At 49.6% G+C, this 16,105-nt stretch overlaps 1 protein-coding gene across 2 annotated transcripts in view; it reads left to right on the top strand.

The window, feature by feature from the left end:
- The window catches only part of PODXL2 (podocalyxin like 2), a 31,591-nt gene that overhangs the window by 3,003 nt on the left and 12,483 nt on the right, over positions 1 to 16,105 (top strand). Inside the window, exons 1-2 of one of the 2 annotated variants that reach the window (XM_086755923.1) lie at positions 7,225 to 7,312; positions 7,452 to 7,745. In XM_086755923.1, the coding sequence (XP_086612049.1) occupies positions 7,535 to 7,745 (211 nt within the window). In that variant the 5' untranslated portion in view covers positions 7,225 to 7,312; positions 7,452 to 7,534. Of the gene's footprint in view, positions 1 to 7,224; positions 7,313 to 7,451; positions 7,746 to 16,105 lie in introns of those variants that run through there. The other variant, XM_086755922.1, reaches the window with a different exon arrangement.

Raw genomic sequence — 16,105 nt, 5'->3', positions numbered from 1 at the left:
GAGAGAGGCTATTTGTCAGCCACACGAGCGCAGCCCATGTAGAGGCAAAGCGAACACATGTGTTGGTTTCTTCAGAAGGCCAGGGCTGTTGGCAAGGAAGATATGCCCTGCTGGGGCTCGAATCAGTCCACCGCTGTCCCCGTGCCTGGTTAAACCCCACTGGGCTTACCAGGGTTTGGATGTACATTCTTGTTTTGGGATAATTTTTTCCTGTTGGGAAGCCGGCTTTGCAGCCCTCCTTCTGTATGACAGATGCAACGGCTCTTCCCATCCTGCCTGATGTCTTGTGAAGGTGGTCAGGACCTGTGTGTGTGCCCTGGGACTACCAAACCTTTGCACGAGTCTTTTTTGCCTAGGATGAGTGAGGTTGTTTGGAGAGCGGAGCCTGTGGGGGTGAGGCTGCAGAGCGGCACGACACGATGGTCATCACTACCCTGCCACAGGGGCTGGAGCACAGCATGACCATTTTCTGCTCCATGTTACGCCCAGTGAATTTTAAAGACCTTTTGGGGTGTAAAAGGCTTCTGTTACACTTGACGGGCAATTGTTTCTTGAGGGAAGTCCCTCCTGTGTCTGTGTAGTACTTGCTCTGCCTGGGCAGGGGCTCTGGAGACGAAGCAGCCACGTGCCTTTGTTTGGTGTGCTGGAAATCAGACTGAGCGCCGTGGGGTGTGTGGTCCAGGATGGGACAGAGGGAGAAGAGGAAGCACAAGGGTGGTGAGGTGATTTTTAGCAGACAGATGAAATGCTTTGGGCCTGCGAGAGGGCAAAGGAATCTGTGGGGCTGTGGTTTTTCTCTTAGATCAGTGGCTTTCATCCTGTGGTCTGTTAACCCCTGGGGGCCTGTAGGCTGCTTTGAAGAGGCCTACAAAAAGTAACTGAGCAAAGAAAATTCATTTCTGCACTATACAACTGTCTACCCAATGCTGTTTCCCAGGGGCTGCATCTTGCTCCCCCGAGCTGGGAGCTGCCACTGTCGGTAGCGAGAAGTGTGGAGGAGAGCAGACGTTGCAGCAGCAGAGGAGGAGGGTGTGAAGGCTACGAGACGATCTGGGGAGGGAGCGAAGGCAAACAGTCTGGGAGACTGAAATCAGGCAAGATTGTGACTCCCGGCGTGAACGGTTGAGTGAAGGGGGAAGGACAGACAGGCTTGTCTGACTTGCCGTGACCTGCTTGCGTGGGGTCTCTTCTGTGGAGACGGGCGGTGGTGCTTAGAGCGGTCCTGATGTTACCAACTGTAATGGCAGGAGATGCGACCCTTCTCAGCGCTGGGCTGAGGGTGCCCCTGGGGCACATGTGCTGACCAAGGGCGCATCTGCAATTACCTGCAAAAGCAAGGGCATCTTCTGGCAGTGCCTTGCCATTTCCTGTGGGTACATCTGGGTCTGCTTGCTGGAAATGTTCTCTGCTGAAATGCCAGGGGGAGCAAACGTTGGCAGTCCTTCGCGAGGTAGTGCCCACTCAGTACGTGCAGGCGTGCGCACCCTGTAGCCTGTGTTTGAGCTCTCTGGTTATGCTGGCTGTAAAGATCTGCAAAAGCTTGAAGATGCTGGCACAGAGTTGTGTCTGGTCCCCTTCCCTCAGCTGGTAGAGGCTGGTAAGCCTATGTGCTCCCGGCAGACCCAGGTGCTTTTCCCATTGCTTTGTAAAATGTACCAGGGCCATGGGAAGGTGAATAGTTTTAGAGGGACCTGGTTGCTGGCAGTACCAGAGGAGGATGGCAATCTCATCTTGTTTTCTGAAGCCCGAATTGGAAATGATCTCAGAGATTAGGGACCCAGATGGATTTGTAAGTAGTCTAGTGCAGTATTGGAGAGCAGCAGTAAGCCCGCATGGGAGCTGAGCTGAGAGAGATTTCTTGGGTGGAGCATCCCAGCATAGGTATGGTCCATAGCTCTCGGCACCAAAAGGACTCGGGCTGATATGTGTTACCCCATATGCTTCCCTGTACAAGCTGTTGAGGGCCTGGGGGCAGACTCCAGGTGAGCATGGGGGAATTGGCTTGGATGTCCCTCATATGAACAACATTAAGGTGGTTCTCTTCCTCCACTCTCTGTGGCTGGGATCCTTTTTTTGTTATTTAAATCTCTCTGTGTTTTGTTATGTCCTGCAAGCAGTTTGCGCTGTTGGCAGCTCTGTCCTGGGGCCTCTCTCCTCTCTGCCCCTGTGTCTTGCTCCCCAGCGTTTGTGGGCATGGTGGTCTGGGAGAGGGAATATCCCTGGCAGATGCTTCCCTCGTCTGGTTATTGTGTTTCTGTGCTAACCAGTTATCAGTAAATGACCCATTCCTGACCCAGCTCTCCTAGGAAATGATTGTTGGATAACTCCTGGATTTGGGGTGGGCTTGAAAGGAAGGCCAGTAGTAGCAGGGCCAGATGGACATTGTTGTGGCTGCTGCATTGGCAACTGAGATGCTCTGACCTGCCCTTCCTGGTACCTGTTGTGTACCTGCTTGGGTGGCATTGTACAGCCTCTGCTAGGTGGGTAAGTCAGAGCATATGCGCCAGGTGAGTGTTCTTCCCTTCAGCAGGCTGGTCCCACCTCCGTTGCGGTGTGGTGTAGCCGTGGCACCCAGGAAGGAGAGGCAAAACCAACCTTCAGTTGGGCAAACGGAAGGGCACACCAGCCCCTCTATAGGTCAAGCTGATGTGATGACATTTTAAGGGATGTTTTGTGTTTCTGTGGAGAGAAAATTGAAATTTGCCTGTTGTTAGTTAAAAGGCAAGAAAATTTGAAAGGCTGTTTGAGAGTCACAGCCAGATTCCATTTCATCTCCCCAAATCCCTCCTCTTATTTCAGCTGGATACAGAGACAACTTATTTCCTCTTTATCTTCTAGTCCTATTCAGTAGGCCAGTTAGGAGCTTTTCAGCAGCTGCCCTGTCCCACAGAGAGGTGGTTTGCCTTGTGGCAAAGGGATAAAGTGGTTCTTGGTCGACTAATGTAGCAAATACTTCGGGGTTCTTTTAGAATTGCTTAGAAATGTGAAACTGCTCTTAGTCACAGCAGTTTGGAAAAGAGATGGCAGATGTTCTCTCCTCAGATATATATATATATTTTTTTTTTTCCTGCTGTTGAGCAAAACTTCCATCTGCCTTGTCTGGGGCTGTTGCATCGAATCCTCCTCTGATGTGTACAGAGCAGGCTTCGCTGCTTTGACTTGGAGCTCTTTTCTGAAGGGCCAGTGGGGTCAGCAACTGGCAAACTCATTTCATCTTTGTATCCTCCTGGCTGGCTCTTTTCTAGTGGCCCTGGAAAGGTAACACTGCAGCATTATTCCCTGTTGTTGAAATCACCCCATTCTGCTCCTTGCAGAGCTGAAGCATCTTTTGCAAGGTCAGCATTGCCTCCACGTGTCACCTTTGTGGGTGCTAGCAGCTGGAGAGCTCGCAGCCAGTGCGGGAGCTCCCATGCTGGTTTTGGTGCTCTCTCTCTGCCTTTGTTCCCTCTCCCCCTTCCACCTACCTCTCCCACTTTCTTTCCTTTCTCGCGCCTCCTCTGTCTGATCTGGGGAAGGTTTTTCGTCCCGTGCTCACAGCCCTGCCGTTTCCCCGAAGGCTGGCTGCCCTCTTTAGCATGCAGAGCCTCATCTCCTCCAGGTTACGCAGAGGTGCCGCAAAAATAGAAATGAGAGACAAACGCCCCATTGAAGCAGCTGGCGAGCCTTGGCTCCGTTCCCTGCTCCCTCCCATCTACAGTCGCAGGGCTTTATTTGGTTTTGTTTCTTTATTCCTATTGCTTGATCTGCCTTTTAGAATAGAAAATGGGGAGACTGATGGCTGATAGAAGTCATCTAATCCCCATTTCCCATCCTAGGAGGGAAATGGCTGGCCACCGATGTCTTGGGCGTTAGATTTCCTCCCTTGACTCTGCTCCCTTGCTTCCCAGCTCAGCTCGTGCTTTGATTCTTTCTTTGCCTCGGAGTTGACAGCTGCATTGCTCTTTTGTGAGATGCTGGGAAGAGAGGGGGAAGGAGACAAATCTTGAGCCTGCTGTTTGGCCCCCAAGCTTTTTAAGTTTTTGCTACTGGTGCAAAAGCTATGAAGTGGTGTCAGGATGCTGTCTGGAGAGGTACTGATTTGTACGCTGGTGCAATGGTGCTGTTAGCCCTGTGGCATTCAGGCTGGTGCTGGCACAGAAGGCTCCCCCAGGCCAGCCTCTCCATCCCTTGCCTGTGAATCAGGCCCCAAGGTGTTGTTCTACTCCAGATCCACCGCAGGAGAAACCTGGCTTGCTCAGGCTGTGTCTATTAATGACTCATTCTTAGGGATGAGGTGGTGTAGTTTTATCTTGGGCTGAGGAGAGGCAGAGCTTCCCAGTAAACAGGATAATGCAGCTTAGGGGGTTTTAACTGGGTAAACACTTCAGAGTTAAATGAGGGTAAACAAACTCCTGGGATCTGAGTTTCCCGCATGGATGGGATTAGCGCTCCGGGTGCCCAGGCTCACCTGCTGCGAGATGTCTGATGTAGGGGTGGTGGGACTGGCTGTGGCTGAGCTCTGGGGGCAGCCCAAATGGGGTGTGGCCAATGGAGACAGAGGCTTGAGCCAGTCTTTGGACCTGACACAGAGTTACATTTTGAGGCTTTGCCTGGCTTGCTGGGAGACCTGGGATGCGTATGTGTTGTAGTGTGGCTGGAAAGCTGAGATGCCACATCAGCCATATGTCTGCAAATGGGAGTTGGGGGAAACTGAGGCATCGGGGCGGATAAAGAGCTGATGTAGGATCCAGGCAGTCAGTTGCAGTCCCAACTACAGCAAATTTTCCATATGGTCTTGGATGTGCTGTGGTCTCTCCCCATCCTTTTGCTCCCCTTCTCTGGATAACTGCGAATAACGTTCCCTTTTTCTCCCTTGCTGCTCTCTGTCATGTTTGCTTAAGCTGTAAGCTCCTCAAGACACGTGCTCTCTCTGCTGGGCTGCACTGGAAGCCCAGTCTAGGCACCATCACGTTGGAGCCTGAATCAGCACGGGGGCTGGCCTGGCCAGGTCTCTCCGGATCTGTGCTGCCACGCAAGAGATGTGTGAACTCTCCTTTCCAGCCATGCACAGCTCACAGGGAGCCCACCCCTCCCCAGGGATGCCCAGAGGTGCTTTGGTTGGCTCCGAGATGCTGCAGTAGCTTCCTTCCCCTTTGATACTCTGCCTCAGTTGCCGTTGCCTTTTTGTTGCTGTGCTGGCCTCAGCCAGTCTTGCCTTGGATCAATAGAACAAAATAAATGAGATTGAGAAGTGCTGAAGCCTGGCCCTAGTGTATGTGGGAAGGAGTAACCAATATTGGATTTTGCTCAGTTCAGAGAATAGCAGAGAAAGTTGGAGAGGGTCAGAGCAGGCAGAAGCCTTGAGAAATGTGTTTCTGGCTTCCAGTGTTCCTAGGACAAGTTTGGTAATCAGCCTGGCAAATGAGCAGCAACTCCCAAACTTTTTGTGCTTACAAGCCAGTATTTTCAGTGAAAGCACCAGGGCCAACCCATCTGCCATTGCCCCATAGCTTGTCTTGGCACTTGCCCGGGTTTGAATTTGTCCTTCTGGGATGTGGAGCTGTAGGACATAGTGGTGGGAAGGAACCTCGGGAGGTTGCCTAGTCTGTGCCCTTGCCTGAAGGCAGTTTAACTCTGCTTAAATCATTTCAGGCCACGTGTATCCAGATCTGCGTGCGGCATCCAGGTGATGTCTCAGCAGTGCTTTGCAAAATCCCTCCATTTCTAATGCTTCAGGACTGTGCAAGCACTTTCACATCTGCATTCTAGTGATATCTCAGAGCTGCTTCTAATACAGGAGTTTCTCCTCTTAAGACATTTCTAATGGATTATTTCCTATCTTGTATCAGAAATGTTTGGTGCTAGTTCTCAAGGTGGTGACTTATCACTGTGTACTATTTCTTTTCATAATGTTTGTTATTTCCATTCTCAAGATCACCTAGCTGTACCTACAGTCTTTCTGTGTGGTGCGGTTGTCTCCTTGCTTTGTGTCCTTGGCTTATTTCATTATCATGTTCAGAATAATATTTTTTCCAGGGTCACTTAGGAAAACGTTAAAGAGCAGCAGATCCAAGGCCAGACCTTGAAGAATTCCACTAACAGTCTCCTTCCAGCACAAGCCTCTGTCATTTTTCGCATAGCCAATGCCTTACAGTTTTCCTGCTAATCGGTGTCTTTTCTTGCCTCTCTCGTAATTCTGCATGAGGCACTGTATCAGATCCTTTACTGAAGTTCAGATGGATTAGATCTGCTGCATTTCTCTTGTCTAGAAAATCAGTTATCAAAGAAAAATACCAAATTAGTCTTCATTTCAGCTTATTCAATTAGTTCAGTTCAGTGACTAGTTCATTAAGAACTGAGAAACTGAGTATGAGCTGAGAAAGCGGGAAGACTTGTCCTTTTTTCTTCTGATCTATGAATAAAAATCAGCTGTGAGAGGATGAGATCTACTTTTAATGTGCTGAAGAACAGAGGGCTAGGAAGCAATTGGTTCAGTTCACCCAAATTAGTTACTTCGCTTGCTTAACAAAACTGTTTTAAATGTAAATCGTGCTTTGGTAATCTCTCTTTTTTTTTATTTTTTTTTATTTTTTTTTTTTTTTCCCCTCTTATGTCTCCATGTTTATCATGGTATTTGTCGGTTGAATAAAGCCAAGTTCCAGATGCTGTTTTCTTGCATTTTGATTGAAGTTCAATATGCATGTGAATGTACCTCGACACAAGTCACAATTAAAGTCTCATCTAGGAATCAAGAAGTGTCAGTCAAACCTTCGAATAGAGAAAATGGAAATAACAAGGATGTAATTGCTGAAAGAAAAGTGTAAAATGCAACCTCCCTCCCTGCTTGGAGTTAGGTAGATGTTTCCTGTTGGTGCATTTGAATTCTTACCTGTGACAGTCAGCCTTTCCTTAGGAAAACAAAAAATGTGAATGCAAAATGAAATTCAAGTCAACGACTTAAAAATAGATTTCTAGCCTACTGAATTAAAACATGAATAATATTGGTGATTTAAATAATTTTGTTTTAAATTGGTCCCACTGCAGATCAGGAGCACTAGCGTGAAATCTTGCCTGGGTGCCAGTTGGATAGGAAACCATCATTGATTTCACAGGGCCAGAATTTCATGGCTTAAGTATAAGACATTTCCACTTCCTCTCCAGGATGGGTGATTAACAAGGCACCTGGTCCTTTCAAAGAGGCAAAAAACCTCAGGGTGAACTGTTGCTGCCTCGTTGAAGAGAAGTGCCCCAGGTTGGATGGTGACTCCTGGATGTGAATACTTCTCTGCATGGTTGTGGATGTTTCCCAAAATACTCTGATTTTCCTCATCAGGTGAGAGCACAGCCCGTCTGAGGGGCAGGTTACCCCGAAGGCAGATGTGCGCAGCCGGTTGGTTTGGCAGGAGCAAGGAGAAGACAAAGCCAGCGGGTGTCAGTCCTATCTCTGATGTGGGTTTATTGTCATTATACAGGGACCTTGTGCCTCTGCCTTGCCTCCTCTGAGGAGCCAACCGCTGATGGCCTCACATCAACTTCCCTGCTGGAGTTTGCTGTGATGTCCCACCTGGAGGCTATGAATTCCCACGAGCAAACCAGCCCGGAGGCTGCGGAGCCTGATCTTGCCCCTGGTTCTCTGCATGCTGCCCCGGGATCGGGCTTTGCCAGCGAGGAGAATGAGGAGTCCAAGATCTTACAGCCCCCCCAGTACTTCTGGGAAGATGGAGGAGAGCTCAACAACTCCAGCCTGGACTTGGGACCGGCGACAGGTAGGTTATTTTTACCCCATTCTTCCTCCACACTCTGCAGGGACTCTGGGGAGGCGGAAGGATGCAGGAATCTGTTTTCCTGCTTTGACACAACTCTCGCTAAGAGGGCCTGAGATTAAATGTCAGCTCTATTTTCTCACCTCAGTGCCTGATGTGTCCCCAGTGAACCCTGAGCAAGCACAGGCTTTAGAAACCAAGTTACAGCTGAGCCTTTTTATTTCTGAGCTGCTGTGAGCTGGGAAAAGTATTGCCTCCACCTAGTTTCCCATTGCCTCCTGCCCTTCTTTCTCTATCTCCTTCTCCCTTTTATGCTTTCTTCTCTCTCTCTTCTTTCTGTTGCTGTCAATTAAGCACAACCTAAAGATGTCAAGACCCCCAACTCAGAGATCAAGGCCATCTTGGGATTTGAGTCAAAGCTGGGCCAAATCCTGGATTCCTCACCCTGTGACTTCAGTGGGGATTTGGCCTGAGAGAAGACAGCAGGTTTTCTCCCTTGGGCAGCCGCCCTGTCCTGCCTACTCCCAGGGAAACAGTGGCCAAAATGAGTTTCGTTGGTGTTTGAGTTTGCTTTCCTCTGTGGAGTGTTTTTTGAGACCACTGAGTCCCTTGTTGGCTTTGGGATACTCTCAGAGGGAGGCATGGGAGGAAGGAGGAGGAGCGTTTGCAGACTTTCCAGTAGCTTAGGAGATTATTTCATATGCTCCTGCTCTTAAGTGTCATGTGGGGCATGTATTAAGTGTTACTCAGGGGCCAGGCTTCAGCCTTATCCCTTCTCCCTTATCTGGTATCGCTGTCTTCCTCTCAGCAGGTCTGACTGAGGTCTGCAGTTAGAAAGCACAAGTCTTGTTTTATCTTCACTCCTATTTTGTGACCTTAAAAAAGACCTGTGTGCACACAGGGCTGAGGGCTGCTGCAGTGCCGTGGCTCAGGCTGGCTGCTGGGCATGGCTCACGCTCTACAGGGCAAGGGCTGTCCCGCCTTAGGTCTCCAAAGCCCTTTGCTCACTAACATGGCTGCTAAACTCATCTGGCAGTGCTTTTGCTGCCCTGCAGCTCCCGTGGCTGCCGGGGCACTTGTGGGCCTGGCCGTAGGGAAGCTGTGCAGACGCCGCCTTCGCAGCGATGCCGGGGGCGGATGGTGCGCGTTCCTACCAGCGCATCCTTGGGACACGCTCTGGCTTAGCTGCTCTCGCACGCTGGTGGTGTGCTCAGCGGCGCTTTTATTTGTGTGCCAGCAGGCACCTGCATGTACTCCCAGATCTGGACGTGACTTGGAGAACAGCATGTGCTTGTGCATTGAGAGCGAGATGCGCTGGGTACCGAACCCAGTCTTGCCTCTTGCACGTGCCTCGTCCTATTTGTATGCAGAACGCGCTCCTCTCTCCTTCCGTTCTTGCCTGCAGTGCTTTTCTCCATGAACAGATGTGCTCTTTCAGCTGTCCTTTACGCATACCCTGTCCTACCCACTGCCCAGCTAACCACTTCTGTGCTTCCAAGCACTGTTTTTTCCCCTGACCATCGCTGTGTCCGGAGCTCATGTCTCAGTGGCATTTCAGAACCTTGGTTAATAGAACGGTTTGAATTATTCAAGAGCTGGGAGCGCATTTCTACTTAAAATTTAATTAGAAACCTGCTGTGTGTCATTTTACAATAAAGGATATTGTAATAGCATCCCTAAATTGGGCAGCCTTCTCCTGTCATGCAAAGCCTGTGCATGAGAGATGCACACAACCGACAGATCTTACGTGCTGCATGTGTGACAGATGCCGTGTGATACCTTGTGAAACGGTGTCATGACATCTGTTATGTTATTTTCTATGTATAAATCCATTAAACAGATTCAAACAGCTGCTGTTTAGTTAAAAAAAAATTTTTTTCTTTGTGTGGGATTTCTCTCTGAATGACAGTGAAGTGTAGCCTGGCAGAGTTGGTAGCTCTGTCCCAGGCAGCACAGGTTTGAGACCCTGTATCAATCGAGGCACAAAATGGGATTGTTATAATTCTGGAGAGGAAAAATTCCCTGCTATGAAAAGAGACCTGTGATGACTTCTTTCTGTGTTTGGTGTAAAAACACTGGGCCTGGAGTTGGTGGTCTTGTTGCAGATTGGCCAGATCTCCTGAGATTTCAAAGCTGTATTAGTCATGTAACTTTTTTTTTAATGTCCTTCTAAAGTTTGTGTGGGGAGACTCCTCTGCCTTTGTGTGTCTTTGAGGTTGCAAGAGATAAAAAGTAATGACAATCTGCAGCTGCTGCTCTCTTTTATTTTATTTTATTTTTTTTTTAAGTGCACTCGAACATTCTTTAAAAATATTTCTGGAAAACATGTGACATCTAGGGCCACCTGTTAGTGCATTAGAAAGTGAGAACAAACTTCCACTGGCAGAGCACAGCTCAGCCTGGGGCTCTGATTCTTCTGAATAATGTGCTTTTGCTCATTTATGCTACGGAACAGTAAATCTATACTGACATCAGTGAGCACCAGCATGTGGAAGGACCCTGAGATACGTCTCATTCTCAGTGCGCACGCTTGCGTGTGTGCTAACCCATGCACAGCTGCTGCCCAGTGGAGCTGCATCTGGAAGAGATGGATTGGATCTGGTGGGAATGTGGATGCCATATCTTTGCGGAAAGCAGCAGTGTGAGACTCATACTTCAGCCAAGAGGCAAGTCAGTGGAGCTGTTACTTCTGCATCCCACTGCATTCAGGCTTCCAGGGAACCCAGAAGCTTCTCAGGTTGTAGTTTGAGTTTGGCTGCTTTGTTTCACCTTTGGTATCAAATTGGCCTGAGCCACAGATCAACATTGAAGATAGAGTGGACCTGCAGGGACTCACATCTGGCCCTTCTTGTTCTCCTTTCCCTTCTTCCCACCTTCCCCATCTTTTTTTGCCTGGAGGCTTCCATTCTCCCAGTGGATTTCCTAGGCAGTAGATGCAACATCTCTTCTGGCTTTAGGGATAGAAGATGGGAGTTATTTGGGCTGCAGGTCCCTTTGAGTCACTGATTTTTAGTGAAAGAGTTGTATGGTGGCGTATCCATCCTGGAGTGCTCCCTGGTTTGTACTTCTTTGTGTTCTCCTTTGGCTCAGTCAGAATGCAGTGCCTCAACGTGTTCCCCTTCCAGTGAAGGCTCTAGGTTGAGGCAGCCTGATCATTAATTACTGGGAAGCGCAGGCTCCCAAAAACTGATGCAATCTTGTGAATGTCTGGTGAGTGAAGGCATTTAGTCCCTGTCCTCCATTGCCTGACAGCTGAGCCTCCGAGGACTGGAGTGCGTCATCACCTCTTCCAGTGTCATGGTGGGCTGGCATGAAGCTTACTTTGTTACAGCCAGCGCCCGCTCTTTTAGTGCCAAGGTTGTGCCTTTGAAGACCAAGGCATGACTGTGCTGGGAGCTGTCAAATCCAGCCTTGCAGGCTGGTGATTCACTAGGAGGGCATGTGGTGCTTTTGATGGGGGAGAATTATAATCTTTAATTATTCGTAGTAATTAGCAGAAGGGATTCCCAGCAGAGCTAGGATGAGGGACAGCAGGACAGAGAAGTTCGGACTATATTCAAAGAAAAGTAAGGTTTTTTTGACCAGCTAGTGGGATAAAATATCTTCCATCCCCAACTCTTCTCTCATGGTGAGGTTCACTTCCTCCCGTGATGAATTACTTGCCTCTGGCCAGAGAGATCCCAGTCTCTCTCAGCCGTACTGAAATCTGCTACCTCTTCATCCAGACTGACAGCAAATCTGCAGTTCTTAATACCGTCTTCAACCCAGGCATTAATGAAGTGAAGCACCTGGTAAAGACTGTCTGTGTAAGAAGCTTAACGTTGAGCAGCCCCTGCCTGAGCTCAGCTCCTGTGATGCCTCCTGTTTGCGCCCTGGTTTACTGTACGCTGACACGCTGGGTGATCTATCTTGGGACAAGCCATCTTGACCAAGGCTTTGCTGGCAAAGGCTGACCTGTGGCAAAGAGGGTTTCTCTGGGCACGGTGTTATCTGGTGCAGCTGTCCCTGACCGACTCTGTATTTGGGTGAGGGTGGCTTGTTCTAGCCTTACTGCAGTTCGTATGCTGAGCAGGAAAAAGGGATGAGGCTGTTTGGGAGCAGCTGTAGCACTTGGTGCCCAGTCTCTAACTGAAGCAAATTCCAAGCATAATGAGACCTAACCACTTTGCTACCCTGGGTCTCTCTTTTAACTATGATCTCTTTTGTGTGTGCAGACCTGTATTGGAGTTGCAGATTAGGATATTAGCCCCAAATGGCTCAATTCCAGCACCGGTAATTGCATTTTGCCTCCTTGAAATCCCCCTGCAGTTTCAATCAGCTGGAGTATGCCTTTTTGCAGTAAGCCTCCCTGCTCTACACTGCGAAACCGCCAGCAGATACCACCTCAGCCCTGGCTGCATTTTACACAGCGAGTAGACTGCACTTTGCACTTCCCGGAGTTGGCAGGTGCCGTGGTGTGAACGGTGCTATCGAGCTGTGGTGGTGTGGTGGGAGCCATGAATGTTCTTGTCTTTATTACAGTGCCTTCTAGTTATCAGTAATTCAATCACTGGTTAACATGATCTTCCAGTTTAATCCAATAAAGACCTTATGGGCAGGTTATGTGTACTAAAAACAATGAGGGTCACCGTTTTCCTGAGCTGTCACAGTTGCTTTAAGCAGCTGATTGTGGCAAATACAGGGTAGGCAACCTCATAGGGCTGTAACTGAGACCAGCTCTTCTGAATGAAGGAGAAGCAGAAATGTGATGAATTAATGTCTGGCAGGGGGAATCGTGCCTTGGCATTGTGCCAGTCTTGGCCCATGTGGTGACAGGGAAGTTTTGGTATTGATTTCAGAGGAAGGAGGACATCGCCTGAATGGCAGCTCTTGCAGAGGTTTGGAGCTCATGTTCACCTCTCCCAGAACAAGTCATCTCCCCAGGCAAAGGAAATGAATCTGTACGACCCAGACCTAGGTCTGCTGGGAGATGCAAAGGGCAGGACTTGGAGAGCTGGGAGGGCTGTGCAAGATGCTTTCTTTAGAAAAATAGTGCCTGAGGGTCTTTGCAAGAGAGCTTGGAAGAGAAAAGCTGGATGGGACTGAGGTAGGTGAAGACAGCTGGGTGCTGCAATGCGAGTAATATGGCTACTGATGGAAAGCATTAAGGAGTGTAGGTAAGGTCGTGGTGGCAAGGAGGTGGGGTGGAGGTGTGGAATTTCATATCGGTGAACCAGACTCCCAAGGGGACGGTGTAACTGAGAAGCTCTGGGAGAGTACGTGACGTGGAGCTGTGGCTGCCTGCTACACTCACTGGGTCTGTCCCTGCTAGGCTGTTTGGCCAGAAATGCTGAGACACTTTCATGGCTCCAGTGGGCAGTTCTCCTGTGCTGTCACCCTCTGTAATCAGGCTGGCTGCTCTTGGTCGTGGCTGAAAGGGGTATGTGGTACATGCAACTCTTGTGAGTGGCCACAGGTTCCTCTTGTGCTCCAACCTACTGCTGATCTTGGTCGGAGGCTTGCGGAGCAGACCCTGGCAGGGAAGGAGCAGATATTACCTCCTCTCTTCCCAGGCTACCTTCTTTTTGGTAGCCTTCTGTTTCCTTGCTGAAATTAGATGAGCTGATAAACGAGCTTGATTAATCTGGCACTGCAGCCAGCTCCATAATACCTGCCTCCGTTAGCAAAAGACTATGCCCCACTTCTGCAGCAGGAGCGCAGGTCACTGGAGTCTGACTGCTCTGTGGTTCTGTGGTTGCTGTTTCTTCACAGAAGCCGATGGGGATGGGAGTGGATAGCACTAGCCTAGGTAGGTGGGAAGGTTTGTGGGTGTACTTCCAAGTGCTCGGGGTGTGGGACCCAGATGTAGGGGGTCTGCTGAAGGTAGAGGACAACTAGGTGGGCTGGTGGGTTGTAGGGTCTAGAAGACCACTTGCTGAAGGTGAACTGCTAGTTGAATGTTGGAAGGAGCTGCTAAAAATGGGAGATGCCCTTTAAGTTCCCTTAGAGCTGGGGGGAAGGGGAATCGAGGAAAATGCCGAGAAGACTCTTTGAATGGGGAAGCTCTTAGCTCTGTGTTTCACAGATGAGTGACAGAACCCAGCTTGTCTGTAAGGAGCATTGGGAAGAAGATGCTGGGACCAGCTTAGTGGCTGGAATCATACCAAGGAGATGGACAGGGTGCAAAAATTCCTTCAAATAGTAGAATAGGGATGTAAAGTGAAAAAAATAGGAGTGCCTTAGAGTCCTAATCTTTAGAAGTGGACAGACTCCTTTGGTAGTGAGATAGTAGGAGATGGTTCCAGACAGGAGCTAAGTGTCTAACTGGAAAGTCTGAAAGGATTGACTCGCCATCCTTGAACCTCTGAACCGGGAGAGTGATTGAACCCCTTTGGGAACTGGGTTGTATGGAGAGTTCCTTGTTTTAAGGAGTACAAACCAGCACAACTCTGACCAAAACCCCTGGAGTTTCACTGTTCTTCATGTGAATCTGAGTGAACGAATAGTCCTCACAAGATTTGAGAGGAGTTGAGGTTATAGTCAGTGGGGTCTTATGAACCAGACGGAGAAGGATGCTCCCAGCTTAGCATGCAGGATAGTGGAGAGACTGGTGGCAAGTGAGGGTGCTAATTCAATTAGCAGTGAGTGTGAAGATTCCTGTGTGTGCTTCTACCCTGTTGATTTGTTGGCCCAGAGAAGCAGCTCAAGTTTCAGTCTTTGACTGCCTTGTAAGACAGAAGCCTGCTGGGAGAGAGTGGGATGGATTCTCCCTGAGCTTCCATCACCCAGGAGAGATGGCAGAGGCGGCAGTCCCTCCGGCATCCTTAGATCTTGTTGGTGGAAAGGTGGCATGGCTGCACCACGTGTGGCTTTCCCCCACAGGAGCTAGCTAATCTGCGACAGAGCACCTTAAGGAAAGGTCGAATGTGTGACTTCAAAGGAGAGCTGACAGACCAGGAGCATTTTTAGCTCCCGTGGGCAAACCTCATACTGCTTTCTCCTGGTTTGTTTTTCTGCTGTGCCCATCTGCGAGTTCTTGCTCTCCTCCAGGTGGGAAGAGGGGCAGGGAAGAGAGGCGGTGCAGAGCAGTCGAAAATAGCTGAGAGTGTCTTTAGGCAAAAGAGATGGCAGATTGGATCACTGATCCTTGAAAATAACATAATCTCTGAGAGGGCCTTGTTTTAAGGGACAAAACCCTCACTTTTCACCCACAGCACGGCAGGGCAGGGTTCCTGCTGAGGTTAGTGTTTTGAGTGCAAACCCTGAGTATCCCTGGAGCAGGAGGAGCAGCAGAGCCCTGGGAGATGCACTAAACCTTTACCATCTGTCTGAAGAGGGTCCCGACCTAATGTCCTCGATCCCATGGTCCGTGGCTGTTGATGCTGTTAACCAGCATCCATCTAGCAAGGCAGACACTGGGATGTGTAGGTGGTGGTAAGGGCTTTTGAGAAGACCAATGCCGGGCAGCGGAGGGGAGATGGTTTTAGTTTGTCTGTGCTGCCACTGATTGCTCTTACTGGCCTGGTTGGCCTCTGAGGGAGCATCACCAGGTAGGCTGTTGGGCAGCACTAATCTTTTAATCCTCAGGGTTTTTGGGTGGAGTCTCAGTCAGGATGGGTGCTCTCTATTGAAACACAGTGGCAAAACGGATGTTGCTTCTGCCTGCCATCATCAGTAGATCTCAGTGGCCAGTTTGCAGCCAGAACTGGGAGACAGTCATCACCACATCGTGACCCTGAAGGTCAGCAGCTGGATCATGCCTATCTTTGGGCAGCGTCTGGAGGGAGCTGCTGATAGCATGAAAGGAGTGAGCTGTGGGTTAGGGAAGCTATTTGCCAGCTGAACTGGAGCATCTTTGCACGTCCTGCTTGGGGTGGAGGGAGCAGCATGGTTCTCTGCTCAGGAGGGATGGGGAGAAGCATGCAGGAGCAGCATGGGCAGTCCTCGTTGCCGGGGAATATCCAAGGCAATGGATGTGTTTGCTGACATTGCCCTCTCTGCCTGGGAGCTTGCACCTCCTCTGGCAGCAGCAAGTGATGGGTTGGAGTCAGGGATTCAGGGAGACTCCTCGTGCTGATCTCCTGTGTGAGGGATCCAGACAGCTGCTGCCCACTGTGCTCAGTGGAGCATCTGCTTTGACAGGCAGGAGAGGAGATGGGGACCTTGGGGATTTCAGACAGTCAGTTAATAACAATAACCATAGATGGGGCTGGGTGCTTGTTTCTGGCTGTGGAGGGATCCTCTTCCTTCCCTTTCTCAGTCAGAATATGTGCTGTGCTTGTCTTGGGGACAAAGGGAGTTAATTGGGATGCAGACTCCTGAACTGGAGCTCCTTGGGTACAGGCAATTTCTCAGGAAATATGAAGGTTGATTTATGCCTGGCA

This window comes from Chlamydotis macqueenii, chromosome 10, assembly GCF_036417535.1.
Source record: "Chlamydotis macqueenii isolate bChlMac1 chromosome 10, bChlMac1.mat, whole genome shotgun sequence".
NCBI classification, from domain to species: domain Eukaryota; kingdom Metazoa; phylum Chordata; class Aves; order Otidiformes; family Otididae; genus Chlamydotis; species Chlamydotis macqueenii.
The sequence above is the reverse complement of the archived record's forward strand: the minus strand, read 5'-3'. Positions and strand labels throughout refer to the sequence as shown.